Genomic DNA, 24,166 nt, shown 5'->3' with positions numbered 1-24,166 from the left:
AGGTTATGAACTGGTACAATACAAGTCAGTAAGGTAATAGCAAATTCTGGTAGTTTCCTTTTAGGTCATCCTTATTTCTAACACTACTATTGAAAATTGAAAATTCAACTTCCATTCCTCTAGTCCTTCTTTGTGTTGAAGATAACCTGCAGAGGGAAGGTGTTGCACTGCTACATGATTACAAAAGGGAGGCTTTCCATTTGTTTCTTGAGGAAAAGGATGCAGAAGGGCTTGTGGGAGATGGAGTCACGGCAGAAGTGAAGGGTGTGGTGGTGCACTAGTTTAAAATTCTTTGGGACAACATTCTCTGTTAATCTATAACAATTGAATGAGAATTTGATCTTTGCTCAGATGTGAAGGCAGTGGCAGGAGAGAGTTAGGCATAACTGCAGCAAAGGAAGGGGTCCCAAGCAAAATGTCTGAAACTCTGTAAGTCTTAGGCAATAACTGCTTGCATCATGTCCAGGCTTATTTGGCATGAATAAAGAGAAGAGCAAACCACCACCAGTAACTGCAGGCTGTGAAGATAATCCTGGAAATGTTCTGTGATGGGCAAGGTTAGTTGGAGATGTTCTCCATATGGGGATATTGTGAAGACAAAATGTGGTAACTTGAGCAAACTTGGGATAGACAAAGCAACAGAAGTCTAAATAACCACAGTTTTTGGAATATTTTACACAAATTCATATGAACTGTGGTAATGTTATCTTAGAGGAACAGTAACAAATATTGTGTGTTACAAATGCCCATGTTGGTGGGATTAGCCAGATTGTTAGGGGTGGTTTTTAAGAAGCAGCTAAGGGGAGTTACCTGCATTTGTGTGATCTTTGGTCTAGTCTGTTGGGGATTGTAGTAGACTGACCTTCATGTGAGCCAGGAGGCTGCTATCTGTTCTCTCTTGGCCAAGGGTTAGTGTTAAATAATTGTTCTGTGTGATAGCATAAAAGATTTACAGAGGGAAATGAAATTTAGGATCTGTGGTATTGTGAAAGAAGGGTTCATTTGTGGGAAAAAAGAAATGTTTTCAACTCTTGAGGCTGACACACAAACTTTGAAATGCCTTCACTTTCATTTAGTGCACTTGGACAACCCAGTTAGTTTATTTTTTGTTTGTATGGTCTTTCAGTCTTAGGTGTTGGTTTATTGTGAAATGGCTTGTGTTATGAATAAAGGAATAGATCATCTACCCCTGAAAAACCAAACCTAATAACAGTACCTTATAAAATTGTAATTACAAAAATTACTTTAACCTCCTAAGTCTATTTATGATCTTGATTTAAGATCAATCTGTGCCCTTTGTTGGGTAAATGCATGAAAAGCTTCTGTGGAAATACTGTATGCTTGTAATTTCTTTCAACAGGTACTTTGTGCTGGACTTTGAGACGGGGATTCTGCAGTATTTCATGAATGAACAAACGAAAAACCAGAGCCCAAAGCCACGAGGAGCCTTGTCTTTAGCTGGAGCTATCATATCGCCCAGTGATGAAGTGCCACACATGATGGTGGTCTACTCTGCTAATGGAGAGATGTACAAGCTGAGAGGTACAGTGCTGCTCACAGTGCCTGCTCAGTTGTTCTTCTCTTCCACTCCCACTTCTGCATCTCTTCTCTCATGTCTCATTTCCCTGTGCTGTCAGAAAGAGGTGGCTATCCAGCTCTGTTATTATACAGTATATTTTAAAACATGATGGAGGAGTAATCTGGAGTTAAGTACATGTGACTTTAAAATGTATAGACTTTCAGGGCTGGAAGGTACCTCAAGGTGGCTTCTGTAATCTGTTACTCTGGCATTTTCATTGAATGCTATATCTTATTTGCTTCCAAAGGATGTAAAAGGTGCTTTCATTGCTTCCACAGCATAACATTTGTTTTCTAGTACTGTTCTTCCCTGCCACCATCCTGCAGATAATGTGCAGTAATGAATCTGATGATGGGTCAGAGAAGGGAAAAATGCCAGTGAGGGGTTGCTGAGATATTATGTTCTTATCAGTCTTGGAGTAATTGAATGCTCCTGTGACATAAAATGTTCTCTTCCCTTGTTCCCAAGTATAAGACAAACATTACAGGGTATATATGAGTTACTTTGGAATATTTACAAAAAGGAAGAAAAAAAATGGCAGTGTTCTGATTTTAAGGTATTTTCAGTATGGTTGATTGATCATGATGCTTCCAGGTCAAGCTTATTTATAAAAAAACCCTGTTATCTAAAAGAAAAGAAAGACAATGCAGTGTAACGGAAGTATTCTTAGTTTTATTCTGACCACAGTTTACCAGTTGTCAGCAGCACTGAGCATGCAGGAGTCCCCTGTGCTACATTGTGTTGCTCTTTCATATGCAGAACTGAATTCAGAAACAACCAGGGACAATTTCTGATAAAATGCTTTGAAAGTTGCACAGCTAGAAATCATGAGCACTTGTGAATCATTATGCTTTTCCAATCACTTGAAATTATCAAATGCTTACAATATGCTGCTTTTAATTTAATGATGTCTGTGAATTTGATTAAAATCAGTAAACAATTTTTATGCTGAGTCAATAACCATTAAGATACTCAATAGCAGAGTAAGTAAGAGAAAATATTTACTGAAATTATTGACTCCGTATTGCTGTTCTTAATGAGGTTTCCTATAGTAGTAGTTTAGGGAAAAACAAAAGCCTTTCTCCTAAACAGACTTGGTATATTACACAGGAGCCATCTGAGAGGAGACAAACTCCTCAATATTTTTTAAAGCTGGTTTTTAAAGATGTGTGGGGGAAATTCCTATGTCTTTAAGTTGCATGTGAATGACATGGGTTTAGAGAGAGTTATAGTTGAACTCTATTACAAGAGAAGCACTTAAGTATCTGGGGAACTGGTAGCTTGTCTGGTAGCTGATTGACAGCCTGAGTGTAGAGCTTTTATGGATTTAAATGCTGTGGTGTGTCCTTCACGAAGACAGACAAATAAAACAAAAGTGGCTGAAAATTTTTGAACAAAGTAGTCTTCTTGAGGTAGGTAGTTCTGCCTTTGCTAACGTGTGGAAGAGGTAACTATGAAGAAGACTCATAAGCTTATTTCTTCCAACTGGCCTCTTAAGTACAGGTTTAGATGTGTGGCACTGAAAAACTTAAGTGTTTTTATGTAACATAAATTAGGATTTATACTGCATCCTAATCAATAATTAATCTTTCCCCCTCTGCCCTGCTCTGTCACCTCTTGGGCAAAAGAGTATTGATTTATGTGTGATTGCCTGCATTTTCTTGTTTCTGTTCTAGCTGCTGATGCAAAGGAGAAACAGTACTGGATAACTCAGCTTCGATCCTGTGCCAAACATCACAAGGAAAGTGATTCTAAGGTAAATAATTAAGAGTGAGAAGTAACTATTATGATTTAAGTGGAGTAGGTGAAGAACAGCATAGCCTGGATGATTGGCTGCTGTAATTAGTGGGTTGATGTTCAGAGGGTTTTGAGTAAAAGCAGCAAGTTGTCATTTGTCAGTAATGGAGCAGGATAAGTCAGTTTGGGTGATCCTAATAAATAAACATTTTCCTGTTTATGACAAATTAGTAAAGTGCATAGTTAATTGAGTGGCTGAATCAACCATTTATTAATAAATACATTTATTATTAAACATTTAAAAGTTAACTAATACAGTTTTACTTAATTTTATGCAATTTAGTGACTTTTGTTATAAGAAGCTTCAGATAGATGTTAGCAGCAGTCAGTCTTCATCTTCTTTACTAAACTGGAAAGAGCTCATAGTAAGAAGAGTTATGTTATTTACTTCTCTTTGGAACTAATTGTCCACAATTTTTGTCCTCAAACAGCTAAATATTTTGGGCAGGTAGAAAGACCAACTGTGTAGAATGTGAAAGATAGCAAAATGATGGATTGAGGCTGTCTCCAACCTCCAAGTAAAAATTGTATGAATTGTGGTACAAATAAAACCCTTTTCGAAGAAGAATTAAGTAGCTGGAATATTTCAGTACTTTAAAAATTCTTACACATTGGAATTCAATATAGTTTTTATATGGACGTGGCCCAGGACTACTCAGAAAGGTGCAACTCTGCTTGATCAGGGTACTCTTACAGTTGCTGTTGATTTGCAGCACCTGTGCCAGATAATGATGCCAACTTTTTATACTCAATTGCCAGCAAGGAGTTATTCCTCAGTATGTTTTCTGGTCACTTCTTAAATGCATTTAGATGTTTAGCATCTATAATTTAACTGCGATGGTGGTAAAAGCTGCTGTTCAGTATGTATGATATTGGAGACTTGTGCAATGGCATACTGATTCTTATGCTTCTACACTCTATTAATTTTCATTATATTTCTTAATACTGGTTTTATTTTTATGCTTTTCCTGCTTGTGATAAATTATTCTATTTTAATAGCAAAATCTCATTTAGAATAGCAGTAATTTAGTTGAAGATGATCTTTGTGGAACTGAAGTTGGGTTCATATTTCTTCTTTAGGTAAAAACTGTTACACTTGGTAGTAATTTCTGTTCAGACTATCTTTCCATGTTGAGCTCCTTCAGCAGGAGTAGTATCTGCATATTTAGTCCTGAATTAATTCATGTGTCAAGAGAAAAACCATGGTGTTGCAACAGTGAAAGTAAACAGCAATTAGTAGTGGTCCAAAGAAAGCAAACAAAATTTCAGAAATTATCAGGAAAAAGAAGAATAGCAAGAATACTTAGCTTGCTCTAACTCTGTCAAATACTTGTAATGAATCCTTTTATCATTCCCCCTCCATTTCTGAAATGAAAAATTGGAGTGGGGATAATGAAGTACTTTTCATTATATTTGTTATTCTTCTGTACAGGATGAACTCTGTGTGATGAAATTTGACTTCATTGTAGTCTTTTTTTTCTGGTGATGAGGATGGAAGGTGCAAATCAGTATAGTAAGTGCTCTGCAGTGGCTGAATAGGAAGTATTTGTTTAGCTGTTAATAATAATGTTGGTATGGGGAGCCTCAAAGAAAAAGGAGTTGAAAACAGGCAAAACAAAAAACCCAAAAAAAAGGCACCAAAAGGACATGAATAGAAAGTGGAGAATATGTTGGAATGTTTTGGATGCCAGAAGTGTTCAGGGATTTGAAAAGCATTTGAAAAGCAAAATTTTATTAGAAAGTCTTGACTAAATGAGTGGGAGGCTGGTAAATACACAGCCAGTTTCTGCCACAGAAGATCTAAGGCACAACTTTTGGAAACAGGAAGGCTTTAGAATAGGGAGCATCTCACTGGTCCACTTGTATTCTTGCATAGTGACCAACAATGCTGTGGTTTGCTCCTTGTTCCTATGCTCATCGTGCAAGAAAGTAAAAGTATTTCCTTAACTGAGGGATGGTGGACATGTGTAGCAGAGGAACTAAATGGAGGAATATTTCAGATAGTAGGAAGAGGGTTCTTGCATTTTTCTTTAAGACTGGTAAGTTACAGAAACTTGGCATAGGAAGTTGGGAGTATAGATGTATTTTGGAATAGATATGCTTTAATTGGCTTGAGTCTGTTGAGTGTAAAGCAGAAATGCTGAAGAAAAGTATACGTCTTAGTTCTGTGTTACAAATCAGGCTAGATCACTTTTCACTTGAAATGTTTGTTACTGAAGCACTTTAAGTTCTCTGCTTTTGTAAGCCACAGAGCAAATAGAGAATATCTATCTTCTGTATTTTTAAACTTAACAGTCCAGAAAATAAAATGTCCAGAATTTATGTTCTTCAGATGACACCACTGATGACTCTGCTTCTTGTTCAAGAAGTGGACTGTACTTGAACCAATTCTGTGCTTACCTGTTCCTAGAAACTTTTCTTGTGACAAGATTTATCTCTTGTTTTTAATATGCCTTTTTCCTTTTCCTCCTCCTGTCTTTTCAGGATTAGAGTATTAATTGAGAAGAATATTTTAACTGGCTTTAGTATCGCATATAGTGTGAACTTGAATTTCTTCTACAAGAAAGATTTTAAATTTCTCTCTGCTTTTCTTAATAAAAGGAAGGGATCAAAAGCTTAAATGCTGCAATAATTAGACTTTGGAGATCAGATATCATTTGCAAGGTAACAATTCTTCACAGAAATTCCAGAAACTAGGGGAAAATAAGACATTTATGTTCTTTTAATTTCTTTTTCTTAAAGTTTCTTTCTTCATATTCACTGCCTGGTAGGAGATAAGAGAAGCAAGAACTGCTTCATTTCATTGTATTGGTTTTTTTCTTTCTCTTGTAGATGATGGTACTTTATACTAAATGATTATTAGTACGGGAGTGGAAACATGCTCTTTAAAGTGTTTTAAATTTACATAAAATAGCATTCTGCTATTTTTAGCCACCTTACTGTTTCAGCTTAGGGTCTGGATTTACAAAGAAAGGTCTGTAATGACACAGAGATGGGTATATGCTTGACTTACTTTTGCATAATCGAGGACTTCACAAAAATCTGTGGTGTTGGGTTTTGTTAAAATAACTCTACCATTAATAGGATTGTCATGATGTGATTTGTTATTCTGCTGTCAGCAAGGTTGGATCTCTTTATTCCTCCCTCTCTGCATACTTTATACTCTGTAGTAAGTGGAAAGTGCCAGTTATCTGTCTCTCATCATGCTGTTATGAACAGGCAGATACTCATGTGTTCTGGACTTCTGGAGTTTGAACAGAATCCAAGCTCTGTCTCTGCTGGGAACAGCATCTGGGAAGTTGGAGTCTGAGTGTTTGCTCCCAGCTTCTTCTGCAGCTTAAACTCACCTTTTTCATAGGAATACTGAGATGCAGAAATTTCTAGCTGTTCTTGAGGAGTCATACACTTGAATGAGGTAGAATGGGAAGTGAAAAATATGCAGTGAGTGGTATATTTTCTGTTATGCAAGTGGGATATAGTTTAAATGTGAAAAATACCCAATAATGGGATAACCAGGCAAGCAGTGGGAGGCTTCCCAAGAATACCAGCAAAGTAACTTAGCGACAGGTTATTCATACTGGAGAGAGAACACTTTAAAAATCTTGAATAGGTATTATTGGAAGGGAATTTGTAGAAAAACATGATAATTTGGAGGATGTGTTTCAAAGCTGAAGCTGTGTCACTGTTTCTGTGAAATACTCTGAGAAGAGCATTCCTTTTGGCTGCACTGGATCTAGATCAGACTTAGTTTGCTTCCTTTTTTTCAGCTACTGCCTGCTTCAAAATGCTACTGATGACTGTTTTTAAAGCTTCAGCTGGGGATTGGAGTGGTGGAGGAAATTAAATAGAGAAGTGATTGAAAAAAGAAAGAGAAGGTTGTATACTAAACACTAAATTTAGTTATGTCCTAATGAATGGTCCAAAGGTGAGTGGTACAGTTAATGAGTGGATGTAACATAAGCTAAGTCTCTGGCTTTGTTTTAATTAAATTTTATGTGGTAATGATAAAAAAAAAGCAGTAAAAGAAAAGTGTTCACTGGCAAATAATTCCCATGCTGTCACATAGTCTTAATGTTCTTGGTATTCCCATACAAGTCTCATTTCACTTAATTACAGATTGTTCAACCTCCATAAGTGACAAATCAATTGTATTGGAAGAAATGTTCTATGTCTGGATAGGATTGCTGGTTCTTTTAGACTATTCTAAGTGAATATTTTGTATAAGCTTTAATTAAAACATTAGTCAAATTTGCATTCAGTGGTATAAAGTGCTTTCAAGAAAGAGTAGGCATATGAGTAATTTTTTTGGTAACTTCCAAGAATAATTTTGTATCCAGAAATTGTCACAAGCTTTTTAGTTCTTCTGTTTCATCTTCCTTTTTTTCTTGACTGTTTAATGATGGTGGCTGTAAAAGTACTCCTGAAAACAAGCACAGGTTTTTAAACCAGCTCTTAATGCCAGTGTGTGGACTGGTTGCTGGATTTGCATATAGCCCTTGTATATCTCAGTGTGTCTGTATCAGGAATGTGACAGGGAACAGAACCTTTATCTTGAGAAGTCACTTCTGTGCTCAGATGGTAACTTTCAGCTTAGGTCTGTGTTAGAATAAGGAGACAGACTCTCTGTTGTTTTAGCTTTTTGGTTTTGAGCTGCACAGTGAGCTAGTTACTTAAAATTGGATGATGTGGATTCATCTTTAAGCTGAACTCATTTGCTGATTCCTTGCAGCTGTGGATTGCAATCCAATTCCCTTCCTTCTGCTGCCACCTTTTGTGTGGGTTTTGTCATGTTTCCAGTTCTGTATTAACCTGGGCATCAAAAGTAGAAAAAATGGCATCCTACTAAAAAGAGCTTAGCTCTCTCACCAGCTCTCTGAGGAATGTGTGTCTCTGGCTCTGGTTCTCTACTGGCTTCCCTCCCTGGAGTAATGGTGGGGAAAAAAAGTCCAAACCTGCCCCTGTCAAGTATCAACTGCAGTAGCAGTTTGTCTATAATGTGAAACAGCACCTGCAGTAATGCCTCAAACTTAGCACTTCTGTCATACCGTTATGAGGCAGAGGTGTAATTATTCTCCACAGCTGGAAGAATGACTATCATGGATCTTTGGTTTTATCATGTTTCTTTTTGCTTTAGTAATGAATGGCCACAGAGATACCTTTACATTTTAAAGTGGATCATTGGCTGAGTGTATATAACATCTGCATGGTAACTTTATGTAAAGCCAAGCTGGTGAAAATTTCAGGTCCTTTTCAGTGTGGTTTCGGTTCTTCTGTGCATGTCAAATTGCTTTGCCTTCTGAGCCTCAAGTGTTCCCTCTGTTGGTATGCTTGTCTGCTTCCTCTTCTCATCCCTGACCTATGGAAGTCAACTAAAGAATGACATTTCTAATTAAATGAAACCCTTACAGTAGTGGGGCTGAGAGGGAAGCGGTGCTTGGCTGTTGATAGTTTTGTGTTTGACATCTTTTTTCCTCCCTTTGGAACCTTCATGAAAATAAGAGTTGTTCACTGCTTCTAAAATCTTTCTACAGAAATGGAAGAAAATCAGTTTAGGATTGAACGTGTTCAAATGATTCTTGATGAAGAAAAGATTTTATGATAGATTGATTATCATAGTCTCTTGCTTAAAAAAAGACATACAATGCCTTACTGAAGATGATGAAACAGTATGATATTCTACCAGAAAAGTTAGTTCTATAGAGTGGTGCTTGACAAGAATATGCAAAACATCATAAGCTAGTCCCTGTGTAGTGTTGAAGTTTGGATGTTATGTAGATTCTGTCATTTGCATTTTAATATTTGTGAATGATTATAATGTAAATGAAGCAGCACTGTGTCTAGGTTTATCTTTTATCAGTGTTTGTTTACTTAGGATGCATTGGAAAAGAAGTAGATGGGAATTAAAACACTGAATGGTGGTATCTCAAAATTGTAATTACTTTCTGATAGTGTGTGACTTCCCATAACTCTCAAGCTGCATGCAGGGATTGGTTTTCTGTGCTGTATATGTGCAGAGGAGTAAAGTAGTGTCATTTTGGTAATTATTATTCAGAGAAAAACATCTGTGGCACAGTGCCTGTGAAAATGATGATTATCAACCATAAGCAGATATGACAATCACTTCAGAAATTATTTTATTGATCTCTGGAAAATTGCATTTACTTTCAAAAATAAACAAAATTGTTTGCTTCTGGTAAATGGTGAAAAACACTTCAGCTTCTTTGTGAACAGGAACGGCAATCTCCTGGGAGAATGAGTCATGAAAACATTAGTATAGTTTGAACTTACTGTTCTGCAATTCCATTATTTTAATTGTTAGGATTTTTGATATCCAAATGGAAGCATTCATTATACTGCTTTTTTATCTTGGGGATGGACAGGCTATTAAAATAAAAATCTTAACCCAAATCTGTTTTAGCTAAGCATACTTTAGCTAGCTTTAGGTCATAAAACCCATATGAATGCAAGTTACAAATTAATCTTTTATTAGCTTCTTTATTATTCTTTTATTGGTTTCATTTTATTAGCAGATGAAATGTTGGTGCAATGGTAAGGTGTAGCCTCAGGAAAGAAAATTTTCAGTCCTTTTGGGATGCTTCAGCCTGTGGATTCCTTGACTCATTATTGGCACTGTGCATTACTAATGTTGAAGAGCTTACATTTTCCTTTCATCAGACTTTTCACTCTCTTTTTATTTATTTAGTTGCAAGCCAGAAAGCAGCGAGACCAAAGAAAATGAGGTATGATGATAATTAGAGGGGCAGATCAGTCATAGGAGCAGTGCTGGGGGAAGATTAGGCATGGGGATAGGCTGAAGGGGATTAGGCATAAAGGCCCATCAGTTACTGTCATTGCTTTGATTTCCTTTGAGAGTGACTGTAATGGCTGTTGTAGTATGATTTATAATTAGAGTGCTTTTAGCAGTGGAAAACTTCACATAGATTTTCACATTTTAATAGAAATGGAAAATTCAGATTTTTGCCCAGCTGTGTGTCAATGCAAAAAGGATGCTTGTCATTCCCAGTGTTGAATCTCAAGAAATTCTGCTAAAGAGGAGTCAAGTATTTGGCTGGGACATAGGTGTTGACAATGTACTGTAAAATTCAGAAGTGCCTGAGGGGCTGAGTGTGCAGTTCCTGGAGAGTCTTCTGGCAGTGACAGGAAGAAGCTGTCAGAAGGAATTGGATGCTTCCCCCATTTTCTTGGATGCAGCAGGCACAGTACTCTGCTGCTGCTCTCTGTGGCAGGGGAGTCCAACTTGAAAAGGTTTTGACTGGTTCCAAAAACTGCCTCCTGCAGACATTCACATGCATACTGGCTGTGACTGATTTTGCAAGTTTTAAGTTGCAAATTTTTATGTTTGTGATGGAGCCTTGCCTAGAGATAGCTTCATGGGTAGCTGGAGGTCCTGGTGCTGAGCTCAATTAAAGTTTTTATGTTACAGATGCCCTCTAAAGAATAATACCAAATTTAGGTGCTAGAGTATTTCTGTTGTGGGCTGGTGAAATTTTCTAACGTGTTGTTTGGAAATACTGAGTCACTATAGATGGATGAAGGATGTAAAGGGACAGAAAACAAAGACATGAGGAGAGCTTGCTTCTAGACTGGTAGGAGCTGATCATGGACCTGTAGGAGCTGATCATGGACCAATATATTTAGCTCTGATACTTTGCACAGACCATGTATATGTGAATTCCAGATTGCCAGTCTCCCTGACTGGATGAGCTCTATAGGACTGGTGACTCTTTTGTGTTGCAAGGGGAAGCACAGGGCTCTAGGAGACTCACTGGCAGAGGTGGTCTCTCCCTGGAGATCAAAAAGCTCCATGCCTTGCCCTACAACATGCCGAGGTCTCTGGTGTTGAGATGACCCCAAGGTGTTAGAAAGTCTCTTTTTCCCAGCCCTGGACCAAAGAAGAAGATGGGATTCCTCAGTTCTGGTTCTCAAGGTTGTTTATTTTCTCTTATCTAGTACATTGTCTTTCTGACCCACTGAGGTCTGTCTGGCAGGTTGGGTTGAGGCACAGTGACTGCCCTCAGGGCGGTGTTATCTTTTTATACTAAAAACTATGTGTACTTTATTTACAATAAATATTTACAAAAATAATTTTCCAATACCTATCACCTATGTTAGACAGTTTGTCTCTACTCTAAACCAATCCAAAAGTGTCACCATCACAGCAGAAGATGGAGGGCAAGAAGAAGGAGGAGAGGACACACCTAGATTCCTCCATCTTGCCTCTTGAACCCCTATTCTAAAACCTCAAAATTCTTCATTTTCACCCTGTGATAAATTCACTAACATTTTACTCAAACCTCTGTGGCTTGTAAATCTTCTCACAAAGTTGGTAATTGTTTCCATGGGCTGAGATAGAAGGCACAGGTGTGTTTGACTCCGTGCCAAGATCTCTGAGCTCCCTGCCAGGGTCTCGAATCACCCAGGGCAGCCAGAGGAATGTCCTGGGTTCTGACACAGCAGAGCTGGGTGTGAGGCACACCAGGCAGTGGATCCATGGGCAGCCCTTGCCAGGCTGTGTGCTTGTCTATGTAGGGACTTGGGTTTACCTTGTGTCCTTATAGCAGGACAGCCTTCTTGAGCACCACCCACTACTGAAACTAGAGATGGGCTGTTTTTTCTGATTTTTCTCTCCTGCTCCACTGATCCCCAAACTCCATGCCCTAAATGACTGTTCACAAGAAGTTGCTGTGAGCTGCTACATTCTTTGGCAAAACTTAGGAAAAGCCATCTTAAATGCAATTGTGGTCCCACAGTCTGAACCAGTGCATGGGTTTTTCCATATATGTTTTGTGTTAACTTTTTTTACGTGCAGCTTTATAGCTCTCCCTCAAGAAAATCAAAACATAGTAAAACTTTACCTCTCATAGAATATTGTTTTTTTTTTTTTATTTTTTTAAAGTTAACCTAATGGGAAAACTCAGTTTTACATGGCTGCTGTTAGTCTGAACAGCAGACAAACTTTGTTTGATCTGTTAGGATCTGTTTAGCTCTATGAAAGTAGCAGCTATGTATTTTTATTATTGGGATACTATGATACTAAAATGTCAGCGAATCTCAAAAGATTTCATTCTGAAACAAAATCAACTTTTATTAACCTAAAAGAGAAGTTGATTTTTCAATGAAAAAAAAAATTATCGTGTCTACCTCTACACCCTAACTTTAGTTTAGATGGTATTCTGATACTAGTCAGTTTGAAGAACAAACATTAGTGAAGTGTTTCACTTCACTTATATACTCAGAACACTTTTTCTGTGGAATATATGTTTGAAAAAGGAAAGTCAGTTTCCCTCATCCCCCTATTTCTCCCAAATACCTTTTCCTCTGGCTCTTATTTTAATTGTAGTTAATGTCTAAGCTCTTTCAAATGGAAGATGAATTATAAACCTAGCAACCTTCTGTGCCCTACTGAAAAATTACACCTCGTGCTGCTTTTTTGCCTTAGAGTCAAATCCAGTTTTAATACAATTGTGATTTATCCGTCAGGGTGGATAATTTTTAAAAATATGCTTCTTATTGTAATCTTATTTGTCATAGTAGAAAAGAATATATTCATTTCAAAAACAGTCAGACCATCATTCTTGGAAGCATTTGTAAATGTTAAATCTAGACCAACGGAATAATAATTATTTCTATGAGATTAGCAGCTCTTTGCATACTGGCAATGTGATAACCCATTTTTTAAACTTTCAAAAAGTCTAAAGTCTAGTTTTGTGTGGTGGTGGCAATGGGATTGTGTTACTTGTTTCACTCCTCCTCCTTGGCAGTGCCAAATAATCTGCCTTGTCCTTTACAGTCAGTGTGGTGCTAACATGGGGCCTGACTTCAATTGCAGTGCTACTTGGACCCTGTTCCCTTGGTTTGAGGATTACCACAAAATTGTAAAAAGTGACATGGAAGGTATAAGAAGAGAGATTATACCCAAGGAATACTTTTGTGTAGGAATACTTTAGTGTAGCAGGCTCAAGAGAAGTACCTTGTGTTGATGGTGACTGTCTTAGCAATGTTGTAGGCTGCCATTGTTATCTGTGCAGGTTTTGAAGGAGAGGTGGAAAGGTGTTTTGCTCATGGGGCTGTGTTATTTTCTTCACTGTCTGGAAGTGCTACTTAATGTTACTCTCTGAATTGGTTTGTTTCATGAGGTAAAAGTTACTCTGTTTCAGTTTTAACCTTAGAGATGCAATCAGTTCAAGCAGAGGGGAAAAACTTTTTTATATTGCACTTGTATATATCATGTCCCATGGTGATCTGGTGCCCATCTGAGCTTGACTGAGAATTGGTGTCCTATAGACCTCCAGGATAACTTGTGTTTGAGGTCTGTGGAGAGCAAACTGAGACAGCAACACTGACTGATGATTAGATAAAAACTGAATGTCCTGACTGATTTTATAGGTTGTATGCTAAAAGTATTCATACTGCAGATACTGTTGGAGATTTATTTCTGGCCTTTTTTGTATATTTGGTTTATCCCAAGCTTACTCCAAAATGCATGGATTTCTTTAAGACAAATTTTGTTTCAAGTGTTAATATTTAATTAGTGTGTGGATTGGCCTTGCCAAAATTGAATCTCCTCTGATGTTGAGAACAATACTACACTGTTTCAGAAGTTCCTCAAATGAAAGAGTTAGTATTTTTTTCTTCCTTACTGTTCTCACCAGTTTGGTGAATTGTAGGTCAATGTTTTAATGAAAAATATTTATATTGGCATCGTTGTTATTCTGTCTGCAAAATCTTTTCCTATGCTTTACTAAAAAGTAGAATTGTAAGAACTAAGCAGCATATTATTATGTAAGAATTTGTGAAGATATTTGCAAAGACCAATTATACAGGCACACCAAGAAACAAAAGTAATAACTCTAATGTTTCCAAGAGCATCTCCTGAGCTGTGCATATGGTTCAGAAGGAATAAATCAGTTACACCTCCAGATTTAGGTTTGTGAGAAAAGTAGAACAATACAAATGTATAGCCTGAATTGTGAATTTTTGCTTGTGTAAAGGTTGCTAATATCACAATCCTATTGCTTGTTCTAGAGCATCTCATCCTCACGAAGTAGAAGCTCATCTCTGCTGCCACCTGGGACAGCTAATTCTGCATCTCCCAGTGGCCAGAAACACATGAATCAAAGTGGGCCAACTGTTGTAACCATCACACATCACAAATCACCTGCAGCTGCTCGAAGAGCAAAGAGCCAGAGATCTGGTCAGCTCCATGAAGTCCGAGAGGTAAGAGAGAAACATCTGCTGGTTTGCTATAGCTTGGAAGTGCTTATTTTGCTTCACAATAAGCAATTGAATCTGACAAGTTAACAATTATCTTTTTTTCCTACTTTATGACTGCTTTGTTTTGATCCTCTTGCTGAGCAAGAGGTGGGCTTTAGTTCTGGTTCAGCTTCAGGTCAGGTGTATACAGATTTTTTTATGCTGATGTTAAAATTGGTGTGTGCACATGCGTGAAAGTGAAATAGATAGGCAACAGCTCCCAGGCTTTGCAGTGGTATTGCAGGACTGGAGGAAAATCTCTTTGAAGCTGTATGCAGCAATACTTTTCAGATTGGAAAGTGGGCCCTGAAGCATTTAAATAGCTGGAAAAGAACTACTTGAATAATTCTGATGAAAGTGTGAATGAAGGCGTAGCTCCCCACACTCAGCAGTTTGTTGCTATGCTGTTGTAGTCTTAACTTTGTTTCAAGTTTATATTGCTGGCCTTGTAGAGGAAAAATGGTTCATCTGTATCAAATGCATGAAAAACAAAGCAGAAAGCTTATTTCTTTTAAAGACTGTTTGTACCAGTGTTTAAGAAATGTAACTCATACCGATTTAACTCTGTCTTTCAGACAACAAAAATAGTGCAGAGATTTAAGCTTAAATAGTATGGCAGATTTTCGCAGAACACACTTTCATCTTTGATCTCTTTTTCGCTTTGTCTTTCATGTTAAGAATTTGAATAAATGCTTGGGATGTGCTCTGAATGAAGGCTGAAATTGCACATCCTGAGGAGGAATGCTTGTTTTTCTTCTAGTAAACATTAGAAATGAAGAACTGGCTGTCTGAATGTCACCCACATTTTCTTTACATTAGAGAAAACATACATCTGTTGATTTTTTATAGAAATATCCTGTCTTTGTCTACCAATCATTTCCCCCAGGTTACTCCTAGCATGCTAAATGTATTTCCTCTCATACATTGAATTCAGAGTGCACCTTAAACCTATTAATAAAATCAACAGTGGGAGTGGTTGCAATTTTGTCAAATGGAGCTGAGTAAGGCTGAAAGCTATTTGAAAGGGAGTATTAGTGTATGTGCTGATCATAATAAGTTGGGAAGAGAAAAAGCCATCAGTTGCAAAGAATACACCTGGAAGAAATAAATACTAACCCATAGTAAAACAATGAGAAACAGTTCAGGTATCATCCCTGCAGAAAAGGCCATTGAATTGCTGACTCACTTGTTTGTGGTGCATTGCAATGTGGTGTCATTCCAAAAAAGGTAACTATTGCAGGACTTCAGTCTATAATGATGGAAGGTAATTATTTTGTTTTGCTTGATGTGAATGGTACCTTTTAGAGGTCTGCAATAATAATGAAAAAAACCCCTCAGACATTGAAGGTACAATAATGGCTGAAAGAAATGAATGCTTTTCAGGGAGAGAAAATGGTACTAAAATGAATGATGTGTAAGCAAAATTTCATAAGACAGTGTGTGAAGTTTACCCTTTTATGTGTTGGATATTTTGTGTGTGTGTGCTGCTTCCTAAAGAACAGCAAACAGTGGAGAAATCAGACCTTCTGCCCTCTTTCCCAATCTTGTGTAAAAAGTGGCTGCTTAACTGATGTTGTTTCCATCTTGTGAAAGGCTAAGTCTGTTTTTTCCAGATTAAGGAAGTACATTTTATTTCAACAGTATGCTCTGTGCACTTCCTTCTCCCCCATTTTCCAGAGTGAATGAAATAGACTTGGGTATATGATACCTGTGTTCTCAGGAAATATCTTTGTTCCATGTATGAGTCAAGCAGTGACTGTTAGATCCACCCTCCCTTATGAAATTTATCAATGAAGAGATATGTCCAGAGCCCCTCACAAAAGTGCGCTTAAATCTGTTCTAGTCCTGTTTTTTAATCTGAAACAATGAAAAATAGGATCTAAAAGTACAGTGAGAGAGAGAGAGAGTTAATCCTTTCCTCAATGCCCAAATCTTTACTTTTTATTTGACATTTGTTTGGTATGATCTGGATGAAGGGAAGAGACTTCAAAAGGATTATAGATAAATTTTAGTGTTCCCCTGATTGAATGATGCCATTGAAGCTTTGACATGCAAATAAGTTTTTCTAAATTGTTCCATAAATAGGACTGCATTAGCTAATTTTGCATCTTATAAATACAGTAGTTGAGTCAATGTAAAATGTTGATCTGCTTCTGGAAAATGAGAGGAAGCATGTGTGTTTTAAATTTCACAGCAATGTTATGCTATGGTAGTGCTACCATGTTATATGTGAGATCTTTGAAAAACAGGAATGCTGCAAAGAGGAGTATCCTTCACTTGGCACGTGTGCTAGCTGGGACAGTGTTTGCTAGCTGGGACAGTGTTCCTGAGAAAGCAACTCAAAATTGCTTCTCAATTCTGAACTTTCTTGGTCTGGCCATATTATCTGGAAAAAAATGAGGTGTATCTCCACCTTGCAAATAGGGCAGAATATACTCCTGTACTTTAGATAATGCGAGATGTTTGGTAATACTTGATTGTACTTTCCCCCTTCTTTTCACTTCATAATAAGAATAAACAAAACAGTAAGAATAAACAACAGTGTTTCCTTCTGTGGTTTGTTCTGGTTGATTTAGTTTGATTTTTAATAGGCTAGAGAATTTTAGCATGAAACTAATTGTAGCAAAGAGGTCTATTTAGCACCAAACTGACAAGCAAAATCATATAAATGTAGCAGATGCAACTGTCTAGGTCTGCAAAATGACACATGTAATAAGTGTTTCCATTGTGAAATGGGAATTTCACCTATTTTCCAAATTTTTGTAAGTTAAAATTGAGTATAAGTATGGAGTTTTTGACTGCTATAAAAATTTATGTTTTAATACTTGCCCTACTTTTGTATAGTGTTGAATGGAAAAGGAGCTCAGGAGCATTGCTTTTCATCATAATGTAATTTTTTATTCTGTTTAATATCTCTTAAATCAGATTTTTGCTTATATTAACTTGGTGTTAATAGTATGGTCCACACTGATTTATGGAATGTTACATCAAAACTAAAATTAACTGTACATTAACTTGTGAGAAATGATCTGCATCGTGTTGCACTTCATGCAGAATTATTAGAGATCTTACCTCTTTATTTGAACCATAACTTAGCATTAAAGCACTACTTTGAGCTAATCTTTTAGTAAGTGATTTTATGGCAAACTAAGTCTCTGTGGTCTTGAAATTTAAATCTGTTTTTAAAACTGTGTATATTATTATCCTGTTAGAAATTTATGATCAGAGTTATGCTTTCAGATTTCTTTACTGTAGGTGGTTAAAATCAACTGGAAAATTAAGCCAAGTGGCCACATTACACTTCTTATTAAATTTTAGCTGTCACTGAACTAAATAATAGTGACAAAATGGTCAGAACAGTGTTTATTTTGGCTGAGAGTGTCTGATTCTTGTACAACCTCTGCCAGTGTCACAATTGTTGTTAAAGAACCAAGTGTGTGAAGATTTTGTAGTAATTGATTTTAGTTATTTGCAGACATTTAGAGAAATTAAACTAAAAGAAGTCCAGATAAATATTTCTTCCCACAATTTAAAAAAGCCAATGAAGAATTTTCTGATCACTTTGAAATGTTTCTTACAACTTTTGATACCGTGACTAGTCATCAGTATGGATTTCTGAACATTTGGTACAGGGAGATCCAGATTTCACAGGGCCTCTACCAGTGTAACATCTCTTTTGTGTGCCAGTTGGCAGTCCTAGAACTTGGAAAGGAGTGCTTTTCGATGAGATGACAGTCCTACTGCTTCTTGCACATCCTTTTCCATATATAAACAGTTATTATTTGATTCCTGCAGGAATTACACAGCTAAGTGACAGTTCTTTGCTTCCTTCCTTACAATATGGGGAAGTCTAGGACTTGCACATAGGGCTTCATGGAGTGAAGTTTAACAGCAATTTTGTGAGGCAACAATTTTATGTGGTTATTGGGAAAAAGAGATGATTCTAAAACACTTTTGAGGATTTTTCAAGTGAGAAATGAATGTCTTTGGGTCGCTGTAATATTTGGATAGCAAAGTTAGGAACTGTGACTCGCTACTGTTAGCAAAAGGGATGGTGTTGTGTGTGGAGATGTGTTTGTTGTGTCACAGAATTATAGTGCTGCACAGGCAGCATTGTAGGTGACAAAGGAGATGTGGTACTTAAACCACTTGGGGTAGCATTAAGAGTTGCAGGACTTTCACAGGTGTGAATTTTATGTGAAGATGTACACTAAGCTGTGTGTTGATGTTAAAGCTTTGTAGTAAATGTTTAAGCTAGTAGGGAGGGAAATCTTGATGGTTTTTGACCTATGCCAAATTTTACTTTGCAGCTTTGAAAAAGTCAGGTTTTGCTTTTTATTTCAGTTTTTTTTTGGCCTCCTTTTTTTTCTCTGAAAACATGTACTTGGAAAGGTCAGTGGATAAGGAATAATGTGAGTCCTTACAAAAAAGAATGCTGTACTCTAGATATTTGGCATAGTGTTGAGGTTCTGTGGGGTTTTGCAATAAGGGTGCATGGAAAAAAAAAGTATTCAGCTCCTTGAACGGGACATCATGCTAAGTGTGAAGTATGCACAAACACCATTTAAAAATCCTCTTAATAATTTAAGTGGTTTTGAACTTATGTGCCTAATTTTGTGTAAAATTACTTTGTATAAGTGGGGAGAAATGCTCTGTATTAGATCATTACTTTCACTGCAGTTCTCACCTTGATTTTGGAGTGCAGGAAGATGAGAGCTAGCTTTTTAACAAAGATGACCTTTAGGTCTGCATGAGTAATAAATCAAATATTTGCTTTTAGGAGATGAAAATGATCTCATATTCACCTAAGGTATGGAGGTAGGGTGGGCTGCTAAACTGTGCTAACTTCAGTTTTTCTGGCCTAGTAATGTGGGTGCTTTATTGGGGGAGAGCTGGTAACCGTGGACTGCAGCTACAGTAGCACTGCTCAGGTCTCTGTTGCTGTGCCTTTGCTAGTCAGGTATAAAACTAGTTATCTAAAATCATGTCCATTTTTCTTTCTAAATATGTTTTAGTATAAAAAGGTACTTTGTGATGTTTTCTTTGTGGCAGTTTGTGGTTGATTCTTTTAACTAGAGACTTCTTGCATTTCCAAACTAGTGTAGTAAATACACTCTAGTCTGACCAGGGCATTTCATCTCTCATAGATACTGTAGAAAGTGTTTATACTGTTTCAGTTTTGAAATCCAAGTGTCCTGTGTTCTGTTCATTTTAGGAAATAATACAGTGGTACAGTGAATGGCAATTTTGGCAAAGGAAGGGAGAGTACAGAGAGGAGCAGCCTTTGTGAGTTACAGCTTTCCAGTTTTTCCTGAACTTGTATTTAAAATATCTTCCTCCAATCTCCCACTATACATAAGAAATTAGTAAAGGCTCATCCTATTGATCATCTTCTATCCAGTACGTCATAACATATACAAGATAATTAGTCCTTAACTGTAGATGAATGCTAATCAGAAAATGAGATATGTTACTGAGGAGGTTACATCCTCATGACACTGCATCTATATTTTATATAGATTGTATGTATTACACTTCCATTTGTCTGCAAACTCACTGTCAGAAAATTTTCACTGTAATTATCTGGGTGGGAAAAACAGAAGAATGTCTCCACTCTGAAACAGGTAAGGTAAAAGTGCTCGGAAAAGAACTCAAACCAAAACCAGCTATTTCCCAGAAAGCAACAGATACTTCTTGGCTTGAAGAAAAGTGAAGCAGAAGAAAGGACAGCAGAAAACCTTTGTGTCACTTTTGTGTCTGTTGAAGTCAATACAAAGTGAATGGGGCCTTAAGCCTTAATTCAGTAAATTCATATTTATGTGGTGCAGAATATGGTAGTAAGTTATTCTACAGCTACTACTGTTTAACTGTGCTTAGACACACTTTGTGAATTGAGAAGTCTTGTAATACAAATTTGTGTTACAGGTACATTTAACAGCTCAGTTGCAGCTGAGCTCCTTGATACCAAAAGGATTGCTTCCAGCAGGGTTTTAACAGGAGCCATTATGATTTGCTTAGAGGCATTAAATCTGTAACAGTATAAACAAGTTTGAAACATAACATGAGGTCTATAAGGGGCAGCTGCAGGTGTTACCTCCGCACTTTCTTCTGAATTGGTGTTGGACCCTGTTCTAGAAACCTGCTATACTTGAACAGTGTGAAAATAGCAGTGTGAGCACACAGAAATGTTCTTCTGGCCATACAGCAATGTTTGTGTGATTGCCTGCCCTTCATCTCCTCAGAGAGAAAAGCAGAACTGAGAGCATGTAGAACAGATGCAGTTATTTGGTGCCTTCTGTGGCACTTTCTTTGGAAGCTGTTTGCCTTGTGTATAGACATCTCTTCTCCTGTGTCTGCTTGTTCTATCTCAGGTTAGTCCTGCTAAGATGAATAGAAACATGTTTCCTAGGGGAGTAAATGGGATGCTTAAATCTCTGAGTGTCAGTCTAGTACTTCCCAGAGGAGTAAATGTACATGTGCTTCTAAAAGTTATTCAGTAAGTAGCTTTAACTGTCTCACTTTGGGGATGAGGAGATGGAAATTATTCTAATACTATAAACTAGCTGTTACCATTACATAAACATGACCTGGATACTTCTCTGATCTCTGAACCTTTGCCTTGAGTTTGCAATATGTTTGAGGTCACTAAGAGTGCATATAAGTAGCATCCTCTTAAACTGCACTTTGTTCTGTGCATTTGATTTTGTATTCATGTGAAGGTTGAGTCATCCTGGGTTCCAGATACCCAGGCAGGGAGAATTAAGGTTGCTATGGGAATCGTAGAGCAAATGTTCTACTAAAATTACACTGTTTGTCCCTATGGGTTATGTCAAGAATGAACCTGGCTCATTATTTTTGATATTTCCTTCTACCAGCCCCCCCTTCAAACCTGAAAAATATGAGTTACACAAACATGGCTTCTTTTCATAATTTTTTTTCAGCCTGTAGTTTAGCAGTAATTGAGCATGTGCAAAGATGATAATTTTCTGTCATTTAATAAATGGCAATTAATAAATTAGGGATAATACAGTACATGTGATAACTACTTTCAGAGATTGCTGCAGCATTCATTTTCTTAAGCAGTTGCAGAGAAGCCAAGATTATTCTTTACAGTTGTTAAAACATTTAATTACATTTCAAGTAAATGGTAGGTTCCCAAGGGATCCTGAGAGAAGTTACATTTGAAGGGAATTCAGTCTCCAGTTTCTGTGTCTCTTCAAAACTGCCACTTAATTCTGCTTTATGTACAAAATTCAACTATTTTATCTGCACATATAAAACAACATAGCCTATCATACACATGCATGCATTTTTTAAAAACTATAGGATTGTTTTCTTTCACAACTATAGCACAAATACTGCAGTAGTTTAAAATCAGAGTTCTCGGTTTGAAAATGAAGCTTTAAAGAAAAATATTAATATAAAAATATAAAGAAAAAATAACATAATTCAGCAAATCTTTGCTTGGATGAGAATATCACATCTCATGGTTTTGTTTTCAGTGCAGGTTTCTGGGTGGCTGGCTGATGCAACAGTGATTTTCACAGTAAACCCTGAACAAAGGTGACAAGGGGCACCTTCTGCAACTCTGTAGTGCAAATTGCTGCTTCCAAGATACATGGGCCATTTTGTTAACCCACACTTACATGCTATTTTTATTGAATTAAGTAGAAGGTATTTTGAATGTTCTCAGTGGTAATATATGACAATGTAATATTAGGTGGCTAGTGAGCTTTCAAATACTAAGTACAGAAAGTACTTCTATAAATCCCCTCAAGAAGAAAGTAACCATAGAAATGGCTCATATATTTTAAGCATAGCATTAAGTTTACATTATTATACACGTTTATTGAGGGCTTACTGTAATCTTCAGCTCCTTGTGTAGCACCTAAAGTACTGAATGCTACTCTAAGAAACACAGGAAGCATTTTAAGTTTAAAACGAATGTGAATAGTAAGCCCTGTAATTCTTAGTTATTTAACAAAGACCTGATCTCTGACAGCTTCTGCTGCACGTTCTTACTGTAATGCTTGTCTTGCAGGTGTTGAATGCTTTGCAAACTGTGCTACAAGAGTGCTTTTCAGCAGCTGCTTACCTGCTTACCTGCTTCTTGGCTGCAATTCTGATTTCTGACAGTATGCTTTTAAAAAATGGCCCATAAGACAATAGCTAGCAACATCTCATCCAACAAGCAAACCTGAACTACATCCGCCCAATCTGACATATGCTTTAAAGTAGCATTTGAGGATATAATGATAATAGTAATAGTAATACTAATAATAATTTTTAAATATATGGAGCTCTTTTTCCCAGCACCAGATGTTCTGACAGAAACTTGTGAATCCTTGAAGCTACTCATGTTGAAATGTGTAATTTATGTTCAACATGGCCTTTTCTCTTCTGAAGACTAATTTCACTTGAAGTCGAAAATCCACCTTTTATCAATTGTGTCCTATGTTGCAGTAAACTGATAGAATTTTCCTGTGATTGCTTATGTTGACCTAATGGCTGGCAGCAACATTTTCTGAGCTCTTTGGAATGCTTGAAATTCACAAATGAGCCTAAATTCCTGATAACCAAAATATGCTTTCCAGATCAGGCCTATAGCTGTTAACTTCAGCAAAATGATCCTTCTGAAGTATAAGGAAAACTGCTACTCAGGGGAGCCCATAGAATAACATCTGCCTATGAGTAATGTTTAATGACAAAAATAATGACTTTGCAAGGTAATTTTTATAGTAAAATTGCATAAGTATAAATTCCCCCAAAGTTCTTTTTATAAACTGCTCTCAATGCTGCATTCTGCGGTTTAAAATAGAACTGTGCTTCCTGCTTGGCTAGATGGCAGCCAGCTGCCATCCAAGATTTACTTGAATTTGTGCATGCCTTCCTTTTGCTTCTCTAATTTTTTGGATTGCTGAAAGCAACTTGAGGTGGGGGAAACAACCTTGGGAGCTGCTTTTTCTCTTCCCTGTGGTTTTTCCTTGAGATCCCAACTCTCTGGTTCCATTGAGTTGTGTTTGACAGTAAAAGCAAAGTCTCAATAGATGGCTTTTAGTAGGATATGGTTAGTAGAAAATACTCAAGAAAAGGGATCACGGTGAGGGAACCCTGCACTTATTAGTTGTTTTTGTACAAAATGTCATGGATTAACCAGATACATGGAGTATTCACAGGGAGCTCTAGCACAACAGACAAAAAAGGAAAACTGTCATGTCTCCTGCAACAGGCCCTGATGCCCTGACACCTCCATCCAGAAACAAAGTGACCAGTACTGTGTAGGTACTGATCAGTCATTTTGCAGAAATTAGCTTACTCTGATTTCTGGGAAAACGCAGTGGCCATTGATACAGTTTGTCTGAATCACATGCTTTCACTTGAGTATTTCTTATGGCAGCCAGCTCTTTCTAAAAGATTTCACTTCTCACCTAAAGACTTGTGGAGTGATTCCATGAAACACTCCAAGACAGCTGACACTATCAGAGGAATGAATTTTATTTTTCTCTAGTGTTTTAG

General features: G+C 37.1%; 1 protein-coding gene across 1 annotated transcript in view; it reads left to right on the top strand.

Annotated features, from left to right (window-relative positions):
- OSBPL10 (oxysterol binding protein like 10) overlaps window positions 1-24,166 on the top strand; it is a 113,731-nt gene that overhangs the window by 29,717 nt on the left and 59,848 nt on the right. The window contains exons 2-4 of the mRNA XM_059478386.1: window positions 1,361-1,542; window positions 3,256-3,335; window positions 14,423-14,614. Coding sequence (XP_059334369.1) covers window positions 1,361-1,542; window positions 3,256-3,335; window positions 14,423-14,614 — 454 coding nt within the window. The remainder of the gene's footprint in view (window positions 1-1,360; window positions 1,543-3,255; window positions 3,336-14,422; window positions 14,615-24,166) is intronic.

The sequence above is a fragment of the Ammospiza nelsoni genome, chromosome 1 (assembly GCF_027579445.1).
Source record: "Ammospiza nelsoni isolate bAmmNel1 chromosome 1, bAmmNel1.pri, whole genome shotgun sequence".
Classification (NCBI taxonomy): domain Eukaryota; kingdom Metazoa; phylum Chordata; class Aves; order Passeriformes; family Passerellidae; genus Ammospiza; species Ammospiza nelsoni.
The sequence above is the reverse complement of the archived record's forward strand: the minus strand, read 5'-3'. Positions and strand labels throughout refer to the sequence as shown.